This window comes from Numenius arquata, chromosome 24, assembly GCF_964106895.1.
Source record: "Numenius arquata chromosome 24, bNumArq3.hap1.1, whole genome shotgun sequence".
Lineage (NCBI taxonomy): Eukaryota > Metazoa > Chordata > Aves > Charadriiformes > Scolopacidae > Numenius > Numenius arquata.
Window position 1 is genome coordinate 2613128 of NC_133599.1, and position 21393 is coordinate 2634520.

The 21393-nt window shown below is 56.2% G+C and overlaps 1 protein-coding gene across 3 annotated transcripts; it reads right to left on the minus strand.

The window, feature by feature from the left end:
* Nucleotides 1–3327: 3327 nt before the first annotated feature.
* CDK18 (cyclin dependent kinase 18) lies at nt 3328–17236 on the minus strand. 3 transcript variants are annotated; one of them, XM_074163143.1, is made up of 15 exons: nt 17110–17236; nt 10602–10747; nt 10117–10242; nt 7194–7250; nt 6828–6942; nt 6575–6669; nt 6404–6466; nt 5889–6012; nt 5691–5811; nt 5318–5415; nt 4906–5011; nt 4646–4688; nt 4081–4171; nt 3684–3761; nt 3328–3362 (listed from the first exon to the last, which is right to left on the minus strand). In XM_074163143.1, the coding sequence occupies exons 1-15, from the start codon at nt 17231–17233 to the stop codon at nt 3328–3330; spliced, it is 1422 nt and encodes a 473-aa protein (XP_074019244.1). In that variant the 5' UTR covers nt 17234–17236. The 3 variants fall into 3 exon arrangements, with proteins under 3 accessions (XP_074019244.1, XP_074019243.1, XP_074019242.1); XM_074163142.1 differs by having other exon boundaries at nt 10602–10735; nt 17110–17233; XM_074163141.1 differs by having other exon boundaries at nt 10117–10293; nt 17110–17233.
* Nucleotides 17237–21393: the final 4157 nt, after the last annotated feature.

The window sequence follows — 21393 nt, forward strand, 5'->3', positions numbered from 1 at the left end:
ATTAGCGCTGCTTTAAAAATCCAACTTGGGAGCCGGCTGGGGGTCCAAAAGCCGGGGAAAAGCCTGGCCAGGGGATGAGGTGCCGGAGCAGTCAGGGAGGAGCAGGGCAACGTTCTGCTCAGGGCTTCTATAAACGGGGGCATCCACGAGATCCCTGTCCTCATAACCCCAGCCAGACCCCACGCTCCTCAGGGCGACCGTAACACCATCCCCAGGAGATGGAGAAGGGGGATTTGGCTCCAGCCTCCAATTGCTGCCGACCTGCAGCTCCTTTTCCTTGCAGCCAGGAAGGCTTTGGCCGGCATCATGCTGGGAGATGGGATGCTCGGGGCTCTGCCAGCCAACACGTGCAAGTGCAGCAGCGACGACGGGAGCTTATAAATCAAACCTTGCTCAGCAGGGCACCAGATATTTACACACACTATCCCCCTCCTGAATACGAATCAAATATCCACTAAATGCGGTGGAACAAAAGGGGTTATCTTAAATTCGGCTTGTTAGTAGCGTACAAGGCTAATAAATAATAGTGTCTCCTTTAGGGGGGATTTGTAGGAGGAAAGGCAAAGGCTACGAAAGAATAAACAGCAGTTAACAGGCCCTTTGTCTTCACTATCTGATGCCGGGTAAAGCAGTCCTGACTACGTGGTCATTGCCAGGTCTTTTCCCGAGCGGTTTCCGTAGGTGCCCTTGACCTTCAGCAGGAACACCTCTCGTAGCAGGGAGAGCTGAGAGCACACCAACGGGGGGGTCTGGTGTGGTCTGCCTCCATCCTCCCAGTGTGACAGTGGGACGGTTCGGCTGGGGACCCTCTGCCCCACCGCGCTGTGTGCCCAAGGCAACCCCGGTGCACGGGGATGGCAACACCAAGCAGGAAAACTGCACAAAGACAGGTCAAACATCCTGAACGGGCTCCCCAAGAGCAGGTGGAGGAGGGTCCTGCTCCCCCTGGTCCCATCCATGCTCACAGACCCCAGGGGGATGCTCTGCTCCCCCCAGGCACACGAGCATTCTGATCCATGGACCTGAAGGTGCTGCCATAGGGGACACTGTGTCCATGAGCTGCCAATTCCCAACGGGAGCTGGCCACCCCGGGAAGGGCAAGTCTGCACCACAGGTCCCTGCCGTGCCAAGGAAATTCCTCTATAAACTGCCTTTGTGAAAGAAGCGACGACAGCGTGAGAGCTCAGACTCACTCCAGCCAACACCTCCCTTCGTGAAACCTCCCGACTGAGAAGCCCCACGAGGCAGGAGCCGGGTGTAGGGAACCAGGCAAAACACGGCCCTGACACCAGGGTGAAATGCGTCACTGGTGGCTGGTGGCTATTCATGCTCTTCCCTATCAAATGGAAACAATTAATGAACTATTCAGCCTGCTGTACGCTGGACATACCGAGAAGGGAACCGAGCAGGGATGGGCAAACCTCAAACAATGCAGACGTCTGGATGCTTGTCTAGGACAAACCCGAATTAACAGCTTTGGTCTGATGGGGGAAGCTCAGAGGACGCATCGCGTCGAACACTGGCAGAGGGAGGCGTCACCCCAGAAGCTTTGGGGGGCTCCAGGGTGTCCTCATTTATCCTCACACTTTGCATTGGCTCTGAGGACCGCAGAAGAAACGCTGCAGAGCGAAGCAGAAAACAGAGCCCTCACGCCTGGTTCCATGGGGAAATCCAGAGTTGCCGTCCCCTGGGCGATGCCTCCCAGGTTGGGAGCGCGATGGGTTGAGACATCAGCACGTCCTGCCAGGTGACAATCCCAGTGCCTGCCAAGTCCAGACTCTCCTGGCCACATCCATGGGCTGGAGGGCTGGTGGGGGACAGGACTAGTCATCCAGGACAGCCAAGAAAAGGATGTGAATATTATACAGCAGAGAGACTTCTTGCAACGCTCACACACTTGAAGAGGTTTCAGGCTGTGGGGGAGAAGGTGCGGCAGGGCCCCTGCGCTCAGAATGGATTTGGCACGTTCCTGAAGTGTTCGGAGGGGAAAAACGCCCCGGGAGCAGCCCTTGGCCAGCAAAGCAGGCTCAGATCTAAGCACACACCTCGGTCCCAATGGCATCGATCTGAGTCAGGGCTGGTACGATCTGGCGTTGGCTACAAACGTCGAGGCCGGGCGAGGAGGGTTGAGGGATGATTTGCTTCTCTCCGGGTCTATTTCTGGTCCCCCACAGCTGAGCTGTGGGAGGTTTGGCACCTCTCCCCCTTCCTCCGGGTAGAAATGCACTGAGGTGGGTGTGTGTGACACTGCGGAACAGTGACACAGGCTGCGCAGCTCGGGCTCTGCCACATCGCGTGGGGCTCAGCGATGGGACGGGGGGGGAGGTGAGCTCCCAAGACACCGGCTGGGACCCGTGTCCTGCCCCTTGTGACGATGGCAGAGAGGGAGGGTGACGGGCTGGGGGGGCTCAGCAACGAGACAGGGGCTGCTCCATCGGTGCCTGGGAAAGGCTGGCGCAGGGACGGGAGGCAGCACGGAGCCGATGTTCCTTTGGCCCCGCTTCTGCCCAGCTCTACCAGCAGGTACCTGCACCCCGGGCCAAGCCAGCCCTTGCTCAGGACATCCCTGGGGAGCAGCCAGCTGAGCAGATTTGGAAACACAGCGGTGGCAAGGAGTGGGGAGATGCTGGGGGAAGCAATAGGAAGCCTCCTCCTCCCAACTGCTCCGTCCTTGTCAGGATTCAGGTACCAAACACGGGGAGGAAAAAAGGGGTTACACAGGCAGAGACAAGAGCAAATAAAGGAGGGCTGCCGTGGTTTTTGTGCCTCAGCTGCAGTCTCTCCAGTGCCAGGCTGGGCCGTGCCCCCAACTCGGAAGGTGGCTGCAAAGCGGCTCCCCAAGAAAGAGGGGGTGCAGAGCAGGTTGTCTGAGCACAGGTACATTTTCAGGAATGCCAGCCTGGGCCAAACGCTACGATCCACAGCCCAGCTTTGGAGATATCACCCTCTGCTCACAAACCACCCCCCCCGTGCCCGGTCACCCCCCCCGAGGGCAGCGAGTGGTTCCCTGGGGCAACACATGGTCCTGTACCCCGGGCAATGCCCAGGGCAGCTCCTTACTACAGCACTGGCACAGAGGGTGGCAGCTCGCGTCTGATGGGGGCAACATGAGAATGAGAGGGGGAAAAAGGCCACAGGTCCATCACCAGCAGCTGCCAGGGGCTGTGGTTGTGGGGACGGGCAGGGGAGAGCCTGCGGCCAAGGGCGCTTCAGCATCGTCCTGCTCGAGTCAGTAATTCTGCGGTGGGTCGGGTGGGAGCGTGTCGCCATCTCCTTTCTCAGTGCCTTTTGATCTCCATGGTGACAAGGGGAAGATGAGATCCAGGTTTAAAATATACTCTGCCTCCTGTTCTTCCCTCGGGCTGAGGAAGAGAGAGAGAGATGGGTCAGAGAGGTCGGACGGCGAGCGGCACTTTGCGGAGAAGCCGAGCCCTGCGGTGCTCTGGGTTAAGAGGTTAAAAGCCCACGGCATTCACAGAGGAGGGAGCTGCGACTCAGGGCACCCACATGTCACTTTGGTAGGTGACAAGCAAGGATGTCCCAGGGGTAATTTGTGGACTAAAGTAGGCAGCAGAGATGAGGTTTGGCTTTTTCCTACGTGGGACCCACTGGGAGTAACCCCAGTGCCAGCACAGCCCGTGGCACCACCCGGGAGAGGTTGGTATGGTTTTCCCCAGTCCTACCTGACTGCTGAAAGGCTGAGGCTCGGTAGCCAGGGTCCTTTTGAAGCTGGATCTCCTTCAGGGAGAAGATGGAGGCATCTAGGCAGAGGGGGAAGAGAGAGAAGGGTCAGTCCAGCTGGCCAAGCCGACAGCGGTCTGCAAACCCAGAGCCAGGAGGGACGGCAGTGCCCAAGTGCAGCACCTGCACTTCATCAGAACTTTTCTTCCGCGCTCCTACGTTGTCCTACCCAAATTGTTTCTTGCCACCAAGCTCCCACCCCGCTCTGCTGCAGGAGCATCCCATAGTCAGCAAAGGCAAGAGGCACCCGAAGAGACCTGGCTGCAAAGCACCGCCCTTGGGCTGGGCAGAAGCTCTTTGCTCCTCATCCCCCCAGCGAGAGGTCCCCCCAGCACTTACTGTCCGGCAGGAGATGCACCCGCTCGCCCAGGCTCTTGAAGTACGCGTGCCGCAGGGCTGCCTCCGCCGAAATCCGGCCTTTGGCCTCATACTGCACAAAGCCCCAGGGAAAAACAATTACACGCCGTCCGCCCGTGCCAGAGGGCACAGAGGCACGCACAGGGTGTGTAAGCACCCAGGGGATTTCATGCACCGCGTGGGTGACAGCGTGTCCCAACGCTGTGCACACCGTGGGAGTGTATAGGTACTTCCAAAATTCCCAGTGCCACCTGGATGTACACAAGGGACAGCACACACTGTGTGACCACAGGAGTGCACCGGCCACATCGTACCTTACGGATCATCAGGTTTGTGTCCTCCCACTTGTGCGTGAGAGGACACAGGGTGAAGGATGCTTCACCGACCCCCATGGGAGCTGGTTTGGGATAGCATCTACGAGGCCAGAGCTGTAGGGACACGGCTTGTTCTGCAGTCACAGCTCCCCTGCCTGGCTCCAAAACCAGCATGAGGGCACTCAGAGTACCTTCACTTCAGCAAATCCACCTGGACTGCTCCACCAACTCACCAGAAGGAGGTTCATCAGCAAGTCAATGCCTTCTGAGTCCAGCCTGAGAGAAGGAGGAAATAAGAAATGGAGCATTATTGCACCCAGGAGACACTGCAATAGTCAATGCAAGGGACAAGTGGCAGCTGAGACCTCCAGTACACAGCTGAATTTGGAAGCTGCCAGCACCACAAAGAAGGAATTAAACGGGTCCCCCCAGGTTCCCCTTCACAACCAGCCCAAGCCCACCATGCCTTATGTGTCCCTGCTCAAGGAGGTACCTTGGGGCGTGATTTATTAACGGCTGGGCTCGGTACTGCGTGAAATTGTAAGCTTTGAACTCCTCATTGGATGTTATTCCAGGCCAGGTGTCTTCTGTTGGGGTTCCTGGGAGGGAGAGAGAAGGAGAGAGAAACCCATCACTCTCAATTTGGTGAGTTCTGCCCAGGAGAGAGGGCACGGAGCATCCCAAGGAGCATCCCCAGAGGGCAGGGATTTCCCCAGCATCCCATGGAACCCCTTGCCCTCACACCTCTGCTGCCTGCAGGGCTGGGGGGGTGGGTCTGTGGGCAGCCCCTGCCCACAATCATTGCCCATGGTCCCTGCCCAGGCTCCCGATGCTGCGCTTTGTCATGGCTCCTGCAGTCAGGCACTGCCCTCATGTGGGGATCCGGGAGACAGCAGAAGACTCACCCAGCAGCCTGAAGATCAAATGCAGCTCTTCTTTCACCGTGGAGCCGGGGAACATGGGCCTCCCGGTGACCATCTCATAGTGGATGCACCCAACGCCCCTAGAGCAGCAGCAGAGGCTCTGGGATTAGTGAGGGAGAAGCCCTGTGGACACCCCCACCACCCCTTGGCTAGGGCTGAGGTTCCTGGAGAGGGAAATGAGTCCCAGGAGCTGCGTCCCTTCTCCACTACAGGTAACCATTCACCCCTGATGTGGAGAACGTGTTCCAAAGACCCTCAGCCCCAGGGGACATGGAGAACAGCGTGGCCTCTGGGAGAGCCCAACACTCTCTGGTGTAACCACCACTGGGAAACTCGTTTTGGAGTCAAGACTCACCACATGTCGATGGGTGTGGAATATTCGGTAGATCCCAGCAGGACGTCGGGGGGCCGGTACCACAGCGTGACCACTTCATTGGAATACGTTTTCGTAGGGACTGACTTGGCCCTGGCGAGTCCTGAGGACGAAAGGGGTGGGCATCGAGGAGCTGCATCTCCTCGCAATGCTGCATCTGCCCCAGAGAGAGCCACCTACCGAAGTCAGCCAGCTTGAGCTCTCCTCTCTCGTTGATGAGCAGGTTCTGCGGTTTGAGGTCTCGGTGCAGGATCTTTCTCCCATGACAGTACGCCAGACCACGCAGCAGCTGGAACATGAAGATCTGTGGGGAGGAGAAGGGGTTCGCATTTAGCATGGGGACATGGGCACCAAAGGTTGAGTCTGCTCTCAAGGGCTCTCAAAGTCCTGGCCAGGAAAGATCCCTAGAAGCTGGCCTGGGGTGGGACACACTGTAGACAAGTGTTCAGGCCCTTCACCAGCAATCCAGAAAAGGGAATGTACAAAGTCTGCACGCACAGTAATTTTATTTAGGGTGGCAGTGACTGGGGAGATGCTGGTGGAGCATCAGAAGAGGCTGAAAAAGGTCAAAGAAGAGTAAAAAGGCTGAACTGAAGAGAGAAGGGGTGTCCAGCCTCACCCAGCCCTGCAACGCTCTGGACTGCACTCAGGGTGAAGTGTGAGGAGAGGGGTACGGGGTCCCAGCACCACTTTACCTTCACGTTGTGTACGCTCATCAGGTTCCCACAGTTATCGAGGTACTGCTTGAGGTCGTTGTCCTGCAATGGGACGCACAGGTGAGCCCGTCCTTCCCTCAGTCCCCATCACCCATCCGCAGAAAGGCATCCATCCCTCTTGTTCCCACAGAAAAGCCCCCCCAGACCCACCAGGTACTCGAAGACGAGGGTGAGGGAACGCTCCGTGTGGATGATGTCGTGCAGGGTGACGATGTTGGCGTGCTTCAGGTTCTTCAGCAGCGACACTGCAAAGGAGAGGAGAGGGCAAGTTGGGGCAGCAGGACCTGGGTCCCTGCGTGACTGCAGGTAGAGATGACCCCCTCCAACACCTCTCACGAATCCACCTGTGACCCGGCGTTGTCCACTAAAGGCTGTGATGGAGAAAAGCCCCTTCTGCCCTCACCTTCCCGTATGGCCGTGCAAGGTGCCCCTTCCTCGTGCTCCAGGCGGATTTCCTTCAGGGCAACAAGGTTTTCGGTCAGTTTGCTGCGTCCCTTGAAGACAGTGGCATAAGTGCCCTGGGTGGGGAGAGAGAAAATACAAGCTATGGCCGTGCAGACCATTTACCAGGGTGGCACAACACTGATACACTCCATAACATTTGGAGGAAGGATCATTTGAAGCTACACGGCCAAGTTTGAAGACCACAGAAAGACTTGGTCTAAAAATTGCTAGACATTGAAGAAATTTGGCTACAGTCTGCCCTTTGCAGTTCAAGCTGCCCTTCTGACAATTTAAATCCTTATAGGGGGTCTCATAGTCTACTCACCTCTCCCAGTTTGTCCAGTTTAACATAGGTTTCCAGCTTCCCAAACCCAATATCTGACTGTAAGAGAGAAAGGAAAACATCACTGGGAGGGATCTCATCCAGGGTTGGTTTCGGGTCTGGGGGGAAGGCCAAGGCCACTGGACAGTAACAGCTTTGGGGGCAGATCAGCCAGGCTGGTGTTTGCATGCAGCAGCCCAGCTGATCCAAGTGCATAAATCCATTACTTCCCAGAGAAGCCATGCAGGTGCATGCATGGTGCAATCCATCAGAAAACCTTCACGACCGACTGGCTGCTGAAGTGAGATGGATGGCATCTGCCCGTTGTGTCCCGGGGTGGCCACAGCCTGCACCCCCGTCCTGCTGCCACCCCCTGACTCCCGGCTCCTCTCACCCTCCACCCCAACAGTGGCCGAGGAGAACAGGAGCTGGGGTTTGCGAAAATCCCATGTCCTTTCTATGGGAGAAGCCTTGTGGGATCCTGCCACCGATGCCCAGCCCTTTTCTCGAGTGCTTTCCTACGTGCTGGGCTGTGATTCCCTTCAGTTCTCTGTGTGTGCTCTTCAAATCAAGCGTGACAGGGACATTGTCCCATTTGGAACAGTAACTCTTTAACGTATGGCTGAGACCTGTCCCCGTGTCCCCAGTGAAAGAAGGGCGACCCACTGCAGGGCCACAGGTTCAGGTGTCACTCCCAGCAGAGCCCCCTGGAATTGGGGTTTTCTGTGGGGATGGGGATACCCCCTCGCTGAGCTTGGATTATCTGCCAGGGCAGGGGATGGCTCCCAGCACGGTCCCAGGGCAAGTCATTGCCGGTGTCATTCGCCCACAAAATATGTTTGCATCGGTGTAGTCCCAGGCCAGCAGCCAGCTCTGACTCCCGCCCAGCTGAAGCCCCCCCAGCCATGCCATGGGCTAATGCCATGGGCTGGTGCCATGGGCTGATGATGCCATGGGCTAATGCCACAGGCTGATGCCATGGGCTTATGCCTGGGCTAATGCCACGGGCTCATGCCATGCCGCTCGCCATCAGCAGATGGAGCTGGATGGACAGATGTCCATCAGCCACCAAGACAAGGCTGTGCAGGGAAAGGGTCCCCTAGGGGCAGCACTGCAGGAGCCCCCCAGGCTCTGCCCGGAGAACCATCAGTCGCAGGTCTGGGGCGCTCCTGCAGCCTCCCCTGCTCCCCACATCTGCCCCACGGGGTGGTTTTTCCTTGCAACAGGCACGCACACCACCAAGCTCTCACACGCTGGACAGGCAGTGGGAAAGCTGCTTTCTTGCTCATGCAGGATGGATTTGGACTGGCAAATCCCCAGGAAACATGACGTTTTATCCCAGTTTGGCTTCCCCAAACCCTCTGCATACCCTGGGGAGAGACGTGTCCTGCGCAGGGAAATGAGGCGGCTGCTGCAATCCGGGGGGCTGTAACACCCCCCCAGAGCCACCCTGCGCCTCTTGCAGGAACATACCTTATTCATGGAGGGCACCATGAATATTAACAGCACATTGCCCTGGCTGTGTCTATTTTATCGATCAGACAGAACACGCAGGTCAATGAGGACTCTCCTTTTCTCCTCCCTCCCCCGGGACAGGCCATGCCCCATCCGAGGATGCCGGTCGAGCCCTGGCTGTTGTCTCTGCACAGCCCTGAGCGATCCCGGGCAGCAGGACACACATTCCCACATTTGTAAACAGGGCAGCGGGTTTTTGCTCCTGCACACGCTGATGCTCTGCGGCAGAGAAAACTGAAATGCCAACGCTAATGTGAAGGTTAATTCATTATTTATCAGCATTTGCATTTCAACTAGCAGCGGCTCCAGCCCTCCCTGAGCCGCAGGAGGGTTTCCGCCTCCTCCGGTTTGGAAGGAGCCAGGCCAAGAGGAAAGTCAGGTACGTGCGGAGGTGGGTGAAGGAACGGGCAGGGCTGGGGATTTGCACAGCAGTAGGCAGATGTGCCCCAGATGTGCACGTGGAGGAGTGACAAGGGGGAAGAGACACGTATGTGTGTGGTGGGGGGGAATGTGCGTGGCTGGGAGGGTGGGAAAGGGATGTCCACGGGCAGGGATGTGTGTGTCCGTGTGACCATCTTGGTTTGAGCGACACAGGATTAATTTCTCTTTCAGTAGTTTTACTTTTCAGTAAGGCCTCTTCTAATGCTTGGGAAAACTGCGTTTCTAGAAGATTCTGGTGCCTGAAGTTGGGAAAATATTTACTTTATCGCCAGCTCTGGTGTGTGGGTTTCAAGGTCTCGGTGTTTTTGAGCTCCCCAGATGTGGGGATGAGGAGGAGCAAGACACAGGCACTTGACCCAAGCCACCATCAGGATTACTTCATACCATGAATGTCATATTCAATATAAATTAGAAAGTTTGCTGAGGAGTCCTCTCTCTCCCTCGATGGCTGCCATCCTGAGAACTCCTTGCCCCAGGGATGGAGCCCTAAGCCCTTCCCTTCCTCCCAAAGCCACAACGCTCCCAGGGTCTCACACTGGCTGTCCCTGCGGGGAATGCACGGCTTCCTGGGATAGAATGGGCTGGGGACAGTCCTTGTATGTTTTATATTGGTATCGGGATCAATATTGGTTCTTTAGTGTTAGTAATGTTAATTATCTAGTCTTGTTCTATTAAATCTGTTTATATTTCAACCCTCAGATTTCCCTGTTTTTTCCCAAATCCTCTTCCTAGGTGGGGAGGGACCACTGGGTGAGAGAACAATTGTCTAAATGACAACAAATTGCTGTGGGTTCTTCAAACCATAACAGTGACACACAGGGGGCACAAGGGAGCTTGCACAGCAGGGCAGGACTGCACGGGTGGGTGGCAATCAGTATGGGCATCTGCCGGTTGGGACTTGTATGAGATTTGTAACGCGTGAAGCGAGAGGTTGTGCCTGGCACCGCTCGCTCTGCCGGGTGGGACTTACGAGGGAAGCCCGTCGGGACATCCTGCTGAGGTGCTTGGGGAACTCCGGGCTCTCCATCTGCAGCTTCTGCAGGAACTCGGGGGGCAGGCGGATGTCCATGGGCAGGGAGAGACGCTTGCTGACATCCTGCGGAGAGGGCCAGAAGAGCAGGGGATGATGCACCTGATGAACAGAGGACTGTACAGAGACATTCAAGGGGAAGCGCTCTCTAACCAGAGCTAATATTAATGCCGAAGGAATGGGTGCAGTGTCCGTGGGACCCTTCGTCAAAGGAAAAGGGAAGGGGTACGTGCATGGGGGTGTGCACTGGGCTTTGTCAGGTTCCGTGGGAGTCATGTTGAGTGCTCCCAAGAGGACGTCAGGGCTTGTGTCTGAGCCTGCCAGGTCCCCACGAATCAAACACCGGCCCTTCCAGCCAGCAGGCGGGTGACAACCAGAACTTGCCACGGTCCCTCCTGCCCACCCCAGCCCGCAGCAGTACTTGCCTCCATGGAGAAGCGGCGCTGGTTGTTGCTGCGGTAGCGCACGGCCATGGGGGACTGGCCTTCCACCTCGGAGGGGGAGATGGGGCTGGTGTCTGCTCGGAAGTCCCTGCCCAGGTGTCCCAGCTGCAGGTGCCCTTGAGCCAGGTCTGAAGACAGAGAGACAGGAGAGCGAGCTGCTGGAGCGGCAGCAGAAGTGCCAAGATCCAAGGCACTTGCTTTGGAGAAAAGAGAGTGAGAGCAGGGCAGGGAGGTCCAGGGATGCTCTGGAGCCATAGGAAAGTCCTTTTCCACCTCTGCATCCAAGAGGCAGAAGGAATACCTGCTTTTTGCTACAGGATCCTGATACATCACCACTCACACAGCTCAGCAGCACCCCCAAAGCACCCTAATACACCCCTTGCAATGAAGGTCTCTTGACGCATGGGGAGGGGGATGCAGAGAGGGGAACTCCTTCGCACCCAAGGCCACCTAGATGTCCCACATCCCAATCCAGCATTGCCTGGCACCTCACGCCTCTGCACTAGCACCACGGGGTTTTACATGGGTGAGTACTCACTTTAACTTCCCAGCCTTATCCTCACCGATGTCACATTAGACTAAACACGATTTGGAACACCTTGGTGCCTGACCCTGGCTCTGGACCCCTCTGTGCTAGGTCTGTCCAAAAGCAAACCAGAAAGACAGCCTCCCTGCCCCTGGGGAGCTTACGAGCACACGTACCTAATCTGCCTCAGGAACCACCAAAACTAACAAACATCAGGGCACTTTTCTCCAGGGATGTGACCATTTCTCAGAAGGTGTTTGGGATTAACAGCTGTAGAGTCACTTATTGCAAAACAAAACACTCCAGGCTGTCCTGTCCTGCTGCACTTAAGCCAGACACACAGTCCCAAGTAGCACAAAAGCTCCCTTGAAAACCCAAGCAGCTCAGAAAAACCAAAGCAGCTCAGAAAAATAACTCTTCTCTTGGGACTCCAGGTGTGAAGCCTCATTGAGCCCAAGAAACACTGAAAGGAGCAAGAAATCAGAACAAAATAAGCCATTGAGCTCCCTCTGGTCTCCAGTTTGAGAGAGACCACACTTAAACCTCCTCACTCTGTAATTAACACCTGGTTGGCAGGAATATTCTGGCACACAGCGACCCAGACAGCGGCACAGCAAAACACTGACGAGTTCAATGCAGGTCGCCTGGACCCCAGTGAGGTGGATTCCCTTAATTCCCATGGATGCTGTTTCCAAGGGGTTGTTCATAGAATCACGGAACAGTTTGGGTTGGAAGGGACTGTAAAGCCCACCCAGTGCCACCCCCTGCCCTGGGCAGGGACACCTCCCACCAGACCAGGTTGCTCCAAGCCCCATCCAACCTGGCCTTGAACCCCTCCAGGGATGGGGCAGCCACAGCTTCTCTGGGCAACCTGGGCCAGGCTCTCACCACCCTCACAGCAAAGAATTTCCTCCTGAGATCTCATCTCAATCTCCCCTCTTTCAGTGTCAAACTGTTACCCCTTGTCCTATAGCTACACTCCCTTCAGAAGGAGGCAGCTCTAACTGGGTGTACTGGGATGGAGGAGCACCACATCCCTAAGGGAGGGATGTATCTCCCTCTGAAAAGCGTGGGGCCAAGCAAGGACCACCCTTTTGTCCCCTTCCTGGTGGCCATACAGCTCTCTCCCTTCTCATCTAAACTTCACAGCTACCCTTCAGGTCCGCAAGGCCTCCAGGGTCCAAGGAACCTGCCATAAAGCACCGGTGTCCTCCACATGTCCAGGCACCCTGCAGTTATTTCCCCAGAGCTAGGAGGAACTTTGCAGGAGGGAAACTCCCCAGGGAGGACCTGTGATGCCCCAAACTGAGCCTGCCCCTTGCCAAGCCCCGTCCCTGAGCTGCACAGAGACAATCCCCAGCTATGCCCAACGCAGATCTCAGCGCTCCGATCCCAATGTGCTCAGGCAGCCAGCGATGATCTCATTGCTGAAGACTGGAGAGGGAGGGCATGGCTTTCACGGGGTGCTGAGCAGGGCTGAGACCTGGCTGCAGTTTGCTCATCTGACGGATGAGAGGTGGCAGGCAAGTGACCTGGGAAAGGACACGGTTTCGTGCCATGGTCACTGGGGAACCAGGGGACCGTGAGCTAAGGGATGCAGGGTGTCCTCGATAGACAGCCCGTGCCTAAAGGACAGGTTCAGCCCATGGCCCTGGGCTCGGGAGCATCTGAAACGGTGCCAGGAGCTTTTGGGCAGACAGGCAAGAACGAGGCACAGAGTCACCCCTTCTCCCAGGACCGCTGCGGGACTCTGGTCCCTGTCCCTTTCTGGCCATCTGTCTCTGCAGGAACAGCCAGGAAAACTTACCCTGAATTAACCACAGGTATAAAATTAACATGGGTCAATTAAAATGAATCAAATCCTTTTTAACTTGCTCACTTCCTAAGCAACTTATCAAAAAAAAAAAAAAAAACCAAAACAAAACACCCACAGGCCATTTAAAATCTGACTGAGCAGAATTCGACTAATCCACTTTAAATGATAGTTTGGGTGAATTTGTGATGGTTCCCATAGGCAAACAAGCCAAAAGTCTTGGTAAAAGATAGAGCCTGTCCCTGAAAGCTGCAAACCAGCAGCACTGTCCGTGAACCAGCAGCCCACCAGATAGGTTAGGGTCAGTCTCTCCTCATCTCCAAGAGCATCAGATGTAAAGCCAGAAGGAAGATGCCAACCTGGGCGTTCTAGCGCATGCAAAGGGAAATGGGATATGCAAAAGATGTGAACTACCACAGGATGGGAAAAGCACTTAAAAATACACAAAAGACTTGCAGAGATGAGGGGAAAGGTGTTTTGGCTGCCCTGGGGCCAGCGAGGACAGGCGGGATGTGCCAGCCCATCCATCCCACGTCACCGCGAGGTGCCCGCAGCACCCGGGGATACCTCGTCCCCAGAGATGCTCTCCCAGGGCGGGGGTGGCCCCCGGGGCTTGCAGGACCTTGCTGGCTGCTGGCGGGAGGAGACGTGAAGCTGTGGGCGTGCAAATGTGAGGGCCTGTTTGATTCCGCTCGGCATTTCATGTGGATTACGGTGAGCCCTGACACTGCAAATAATGAGGCTGCATGGGATATCAAAGCAAATTAAAGTGAGACTGCAGACACGGCGGCTGCCTTTGACGAGCCTCCCGCCTTTTTTTATAAATATATTTAAACACTGTCTCTGCCAAAACAAGCTTTGATCTCCCAAGGAAAGGGGCCAGAACCCTTCACTGCTTGCCTGACTTATAACTTTTAATTACTTTGCTAAGTGTGAACTCTCCTCTCAAAGCTCTGTTACACTCACGAGGCAGGGCTGCACTCAGATCTTGGATTATTCATCCTCCTTCCTCCCCCTCAGCATCACTTCTTTGTGGCCTTACACTCCAAAAGGCCAGATCTGGCTCTGATTTATGCCGTTGCAAACTGGGAATTACGCAGCCTTTCCAGCCCAAACACCGAACCCTTATTTGGCCTCGGAGGACAGACCAGGCAGTAGCTGTTTCAGGGTAAAGCCTGGCACAGCTATGAGCTGAATGCCACCAGCTCCTATCAAAGCAAATAGGAGACACCAAGACTTGATACCTCTGAAAATCTGGAGTATGGAGAGGAATGTGTGACTGGGGAAGCCCAGGAAGAAAGGGAAGAGCCCCTTAATGTGAGGCTGGAGCAGCCATGGAGAAGGTTCTCCATCTCCCAGGATGCAGAGATGGTGCTGGCCGTGGTGAAGGATATCGGATACGGCACAGAGCCCAGCCTGGGCTCTCCTTAACCCAGGGGCTTTCCTCCACCTCTGCCTCTGCAGCTGAGCAGCCCCCGTGGCTGAGGAAGGGCTGTGCAGCCCAGGGCAGGGATGCAGGGCAGGATGAAGGGACCCCCCAGGGTAGGCTGTGAGCAAGTCAGGCTCAGACCACAGGCACCCCCTTTGTCTCTCTGCATCGTCAGACTCCATCAAGGGGACACTGCCCAGGACGGGATGTGTCCAGGCTGGAAAACTGTTTGCTTTTCCATTTGCCAGCTCTGCTTCTCTCAGGCCTCGTTTTATCAGCCTCTGCGGGTAAGGCCATGAGAAAGTAAAGTCTGATTTCTCCATCTGTAAAACGGAGGCCAACACCTCAGAGAGAACTAAAGTCAGAGCCTTCTCCAGACCAGGCAGCACCCACGAGGTCCAAACCTCACCACCAAACCCTGCAAAAGAGCCATTTGCACATAAACCCTCTTTTCTTCCCCTCCAGAGCCACCAAAACGATCCTGTCCCCCCTCCACGTCTGAAGCATCGCTCCTACACCATCCCCGAATGCCTCCTCACCCTGGGGTGCTGGGGCTCGTGTGCCCCCCCCCCAGCTCTGCTCCCCGGCACTGGTGCCTCCAGCTTCCCTCTGCTGAGCCCCCGCCAAGTCCTGCTGGCACAGGGATGCGGGCGAAGAGCTCCCGGCCAGGAGGGGTTTATTAAACGGCCGAAGAGATGCCTCAGACAAATGTGGCTGTCAGGGCCCTTCATAAACAACAGCCGCAGCCCGCAGGAGATGGAGATTAAGGGCACGGTGGAGGTGACTTCTCGGGGGGGCTGTTTACAATCCCCACGGGAAACTTAATCAGGAGATCTCAGGCAGGAGGGAGCAGGATCGGGGTGGTGGGGACGGCACGTTTTGCCTGTCCTGCGTGGGAGAGGGCTCGGGTGCAAACTGGGAACCCTGCACCGGGGAGTGGGGGGCATTGGGAGGGAGAGCTGGGGCCAGGACGTGCCACATCCAGGCAGGGAGGGAGGTACCGACCAGTGGGGGCTGGCACCGGGGCACCCCACGGGGTGATGCTGGCAGACCCGGAGGCCCTGATGCATTCCCGGGTCCAGGCACAAGGATCGCCCATCATACCATGTCACAGTCTAGTACTGGTCCAGCCTCTACCCACAGGGTCAGGAAAACCCTCGGTCCTGGCCCCAGGACTGCTCTGACTTTGCTCTTGTTCTTGGCTGGCTACCTCCGGAGCGAGGCCAAAAGCCGGGGGGGATAGACAGATGCTGCTTGCACCGGTTTGCCGTTCAAGGGCAAAGGAAGAACCGTGACCGAAGCTTCATTAAAGCAGAAGAAGGGGGAAATCGCCTCCCTGACAAAGCCCCAGTTTGCGCAGCGGAGATAACGAGCCCCGGCTCAGCCGTCCCAGAGCAGAGGTCCCCCAAGGAAGGCAACAGCAGCAGCAGCTGTCAGCGCCCAGGACTTTCTTGGCCTTGCACCATTTTATCCCCACAGCTTCTGCACATCTAATTAAGGGCTCAAGTCTAATTATAGCCCTTGCTGCTTGCTAGGGTGTGAGGGGAGGTGTGTGGGGGGGGGAGAAGCAGGGAAGGAGGCTGCTAAGGGATGCTGTTCAGGGCAGCCTGGGTGTCTGGAGGGATAAAGAAAAGCGTCAGGAGCTGCAGGAGTGAGGAAATCCAGCTCTAAATTAGGTTACTGCATCGTTCCTTTCGAGCAGGTTAGCTGGCAGAGAGACGATCCCTCCCTGCTGGGGCAGATGCGAGTGCCAGGCAATTGCATCACCGCCTCAGCCCCTGCTTCCAGCAAAAGTTTCTAGCAATTGTGGCTGCAGGGTGAGGGGAAAAAAGAGCTCAAACGTGACCTGAGCGGAGCTGAGGGCACCGACACATGAACGGGCTGTTTTGGTAGGAGGCAGCGGCAAAGGCATGATGTGATCGCCGGGAGCGGTTCAGCCTGGCACCCGCAGCAGCGGATTTACCCCTGGATGAATCAAGTCTGACTTTCTCCGGTTCCCAAAGGCCTGCCCGTCAGCGGCTCTGCCCGCTTGCCCATGCAGGGCCACCTTGGCGCGGTCTGCTGCCGGTTTGTGCCTCCGGCATCGCCTCTCCCTCCTCACCGTGCCCACAGCCGGAGACAGGAGCCTGCCCCAGCCTGCAGCCGGGCAGCTGCTCTCTTGGCAGAAGGGATCTCTCTTGGCAGAAGGGATGCTCTCTTGGCAAAAGGGATGCGCCCCGTTCGGCTCACCCGGGTGTTAACCCTAAACCTCCCTGGGACCCTGAAAACTGCATCCCGGGAGGAGGCTGTGGGTCCAGGAGCCAAGGATGGTTCAGGGAGCCCCTGAAGGGAGAAAGCAGCCCCTTTGGCTCGGTGGAAGGGCCAGCCTGTAGCCCTGGGGGAGGGCTCAAACACCACTCTCCCTTTTGGGCAGGAGGGAGGAGATCCCATGTTTCTCTCCTTAACCACAGATGTGTCATTCCTCTCCGTTTTCCACAAATACCTTTCTCTCCTATAAGGCTTTCCTTATGCAAGTATAAATCTCTCTTCAGATCATATTTAATGACAAGGTGTTATTAATCCCACTGGATAGATGGGGGAAGCAACACAGACAAAGGGGCAGTAACTTTCCACATATCAACACACCCCGAATGGCCGGGGGGGCTGGAGAGGAGATATTTGCTGGCAGCGCTGACCCCAGATGCTCCCAACCAGTCCCAGACGGAGCCTGGGGGCTCCCTACCTTCATTCCTCCGGTTGTTGAGCTGGTTGAACTGCTCCGTGAACTCTGTCAGGGACTCCTCGATGGTCTCCGTCCGTGGCACCGAGAGGGAGAACCTCCGCTTGAAGTTTTTCATCTTGTTCATTTTACCTCGTGCTGCGAGGGACGGCAGAGCCCTGTGGGGAAGGGGAGAGAGGAGGCTGAGAGGGCTGGATGATGCACAGGATGCCCCCCCCCATGGCCCCACAGCTCCTGCTCTTTGGGGCTGGCAGCTCCCTGAGCCCAATCTCTCCTGCTGGGGAATCTGCAGGGGTCCCCGGGGACATCCTCTTCTCCAAGGCACCGCTGCTGTGGTGGAGCAATAGAGGAGCCACATAGTCACCAGATTCCTCATGAATTTTAGAGCTGAATTAAAAGCAGGGGGCTTTTTCTGAGCTAGTTATCAGAGCTGAGCCCAGGGCAGAGCTGTGGACACTGAATCACGAGTACCAACACAGGCTGCGCCTTACAGCATCCTTGGAAACTCCAGGGAAAAGCAGGGTAGAAATAGAAGGAAAGCAAGAAAGAGTAAACAGAGATGGAAAAGATTCACTACCACGCTCCTCCCCGTACAAGGAGGCACCTCTCCCCCGGCAGTTTTTTGGTCTCCGCTTTGCCCTTGCAAAAAAGTCTTCCCGAGCCTACAGCAAAATGCTGAGCGGAGCCAGCACCAGCCGGGGGGATCCCCGAAAGCCACAGAAGGGGAGATGCTCCCAGCTCCCAGAGTGCTCACAAGCTCTTCAATGACTCATCCTGTACGGGCATTAGAATCGCCTTAGCCAGGGATCTGATTAAAGCAATAAAACCCTTAAACGAAGAAAACCCTCAAGGGGCACATGGCAAAGTGTGCTGAGTCGGAGCAGCCACAGGAGCAGCTGAGGGAGCTCGCCCCGGGCATCTGAGAGCCACACGTGGCTTTGTCTTTCCTACTCTGGCTCTTGCCAGCCTGTCTGTAGCTCAGCAGCGCAGAGGGGACCGGGCTGGCCGTGCAGGGTTTGGTCTTTGGCACGGGCCCCGCTGCACTCGGGGGTTATTCCTCCTCCCGAGCACAGAGCGAGCAAACAGCCAACGCTCCCGGGACCCGCAGGCATCAGTGTGTCACCCCCAACCAGCCACAGCTCTGCCCCTTCCAGTCCCTGGCCCGAGGAGGTTCGGCTCTGTCCCTCTCCCCTTCCCAATCCGATGAGCATCGTGCTGCTCCTCCACCAGCCGTTGTCATCTCAACCCTCTAACCTGCCTGGTGGGGGATTTTCCATTAACACCACTGGGCTCCTTTAATGCTCCTTTCATCCACCAGCCCGAGGTGGGATCTTAAGGGGAAAATCCTCCTTTGGAACCAAAGAGGCATCAAAAGCTACACAGAGCGGTTCTTCCCTGCACCGACACGCACATCCCACGACTTCTCCCGCACCCCTGGAGCAGGTCGGCCCCCGCTGCTCCTGGGTGTCCCCCGCTGCAGCTGAGCAGCCCTGTCCCACTCCCCCCAGTCCCCTCTGGGGCTGAGCAGCACAAACAAACAGTGATCCCATTCCAGGCTGATGCGATCAGACACAGCATCCGGGAGCTAATGCATCGCGTCGCCAGGGCAACGGGAACACTTGGGCTGACATGCCTGCATCTGAAAGCTTAAAAGATTATCCGTCAGCAATACAAACACTCCTGCTTGCGTGTCTGCCACGCTCTGCTGCGAGGCACGGCACCCTGCTGGGGGTGCAATCCCCTGAAAATCCCGGGGATCCACCTGAAGCCTTGGGGATTCACACCCCTCAGCCATCCCCGCTGGTCTCCCACCTTTAATGCTGCCAAAACGGAAAGGTGAAGGCTCGCCAGAGATGCTTGTGTACCTGGAATCAAGGCTGGGGGTGGGAAGAGGGGGCTGGAGGTGCTTTGAGTTGCAAAGCGAGGCAGGAGGATGCTAGACACATCCTCTCCAGCCTTCAGACATTGAAATGTTTTCTTGGTGCTACAGAAACATGCTTTGACAACAAAGAGGCTGGCACTAGTAAACGCTGCATTAAGGAAGCCTCCGTGCTGGTGCTTTCCTCGTGGCTGAGAACAAAGTCTCCAAGCAGTCTTGCTCCTTCTGAAGGGCAGGCAAAGCTTGACACTTGCTTTGGAGACCATTTTCCCAGCCCATGCCTCCGACCTGCTTCCCCGCCTTGCAAGCGAAGCAAGTTTTAACCGAGGCACTGCCGGTGTGTGGAAACGCCGCTGGTGTTGCCGGCACCCAAGGAACTAAACCGACCCGAAGCGTTTTGCTCCGGCTGTGGACGCTGACACTGCTACGGTGGCACTAGGAAAAGCCACGGAAGCTCCTGTGCCGGGCACGGTTTTACTCCCAAAGAGGAAGCAGGAGCCCAGGGGAAACCCCTGATGCTCCCAGCAGGTACATCAGAGGTCAAACAAAAGACAATCTTTCCACATTAACATTGAGATAAGCCCCAGTGATTATTCCTTCAAATGAGGGCATCAGGAAGTTTCCCCACATCTCCGGTGAAGGCTGCACTAATGAACTGAGCCCTGGTAGCACCCCGAGTGACCCGGGCACAGGTCTGTAACACAGCAAGTGTGAGGACACCCTCCCAGCAGCAAGTGCTGCAACTACCTGGCTTCAAATCCACCTGAGGACACCAGCCTGCCCTCTGCTAGGAACCAGAAGAGAGAGTTGCATGAGATTGTCCCTCACCAGTCCCTCAAGATGCTTAAACCACAGCTTGGAGAGGTGTGTCTCAGGAGGGATTTAGCGATGCTGTGCCCCCCTGGCAGTGGGTGAGAGAAGCGCACCCGAACCCTGGATAACACACTGGCAGGACCGAGGAGGACAGGTCCCAGCTCCGAGCACCATCCCCGCTCCTGCCCTTTTGGAAAGGGCTCCCTGCCTGGCACTGGGGGGACTGGGCTGGAGGGCTGGGGGCTGCTGCAGAGCTGGTGTCCCCCCTCTGCCCCCCACCTGCCATGCCCAAAGGACAAAAATAGCAAAAATAGCACCCCCACAGCTGGCTACCTCTGCTGCTCCGCTCACGCCTGCCCCGGGCTCGTTATCTTTATGGCTCTGTGCAATTGAGGCTGTTTGTACCAGCCAGACCTGGACCTACTTGGCATCTGGTGATGGAGTTTCACATTAGAGCGCTTGCCAGCTGGAATTTATGGGACTGTTCTTGTTCTCAGCCCTCCGCTCCTCCCAAGGAGGAATTTGCCCTGCCCCAAGTGGCCATGCGGATCCAGGTGCCCTGGATTTTCCTGGGATTTTCCAGTTAAATGGAGCACCCCTCTCCCCCGGCATGGACTTCAAAGGAAGAAATCGCTAGCGGCTGCCCTCTTGTTTTCCACCACATTCAGTGCACTAAAGGAAGCGGAGGCATTTATTGACTTTCTGAGAGAAAAGTGGCACTTGCGAAGCAAAGCAATGACATCACTTGTTTTACAGCCTCGAAGGGAATCACAGCAACCCCTGAACCCGTAGTCAGCTCCGGGATGGGAGACGCCGGCTTGATCAGCAACACGCCGAAAAATGACGTTGCACGGCAGGGCAGGAAGGGGAGAAGGGGCTCTGAGAGGGCAATGAGGAATTTCGGCATCAACAGGCAAAAATGGAAGCACCCGGGGCTGGCACTGGGCCACGGAGCAGGGATCGAAGCCAGCAGCGCGAGTGATCTGCGTTTGCTGTAATACAGTCAGATAGTAAATACTTGGCTAAAAAAACCCTTCAAAGCGCCCGAAGCTGAATTTTTCCCGTCAGGAAAGCTCATCACATGATCGAGACAAGATGTTAACGATTCTTTAAACGCCGCATTCAAAGCCGTCTGCGCTGCACCGGCAGTAACCGCACGCGCTATTTTTCAGCGAACTATTCCCACGGGCATCTGGGCTGCGACTGTCCGCACGAATCTCTCTTGCATTTGTGCAGCAGAACCCGCTGGCTCTCTGCTGTGGAATTCAAGAGACAGGTATTTTAGGCACAGACGAGCCATCATCAGCGTATGAAACTGTCCCCTTTCTCCTCCAGCATACTGCAGGGGCTTGGAAGCAAGGCTTTCAAGCAATAACCGCTTTATTGCTTTTCACAAATGATAAGTGGCTCCATTTTTTTCTTACCATTTTAACAGACTCCTGCTCCCATTTCCCAGCTGAAAGGGTGGAAGGCTTGGAGGGAATAGTATGCTTTTTTTAAGCCTTTTTTTTTTTTTTTTCTTTTATCCCCAGAGATTAACAGTTGTGTTTACAGGCAAAATGAACAGTCCTATTCAGCGGTTACGGCTCATGCTT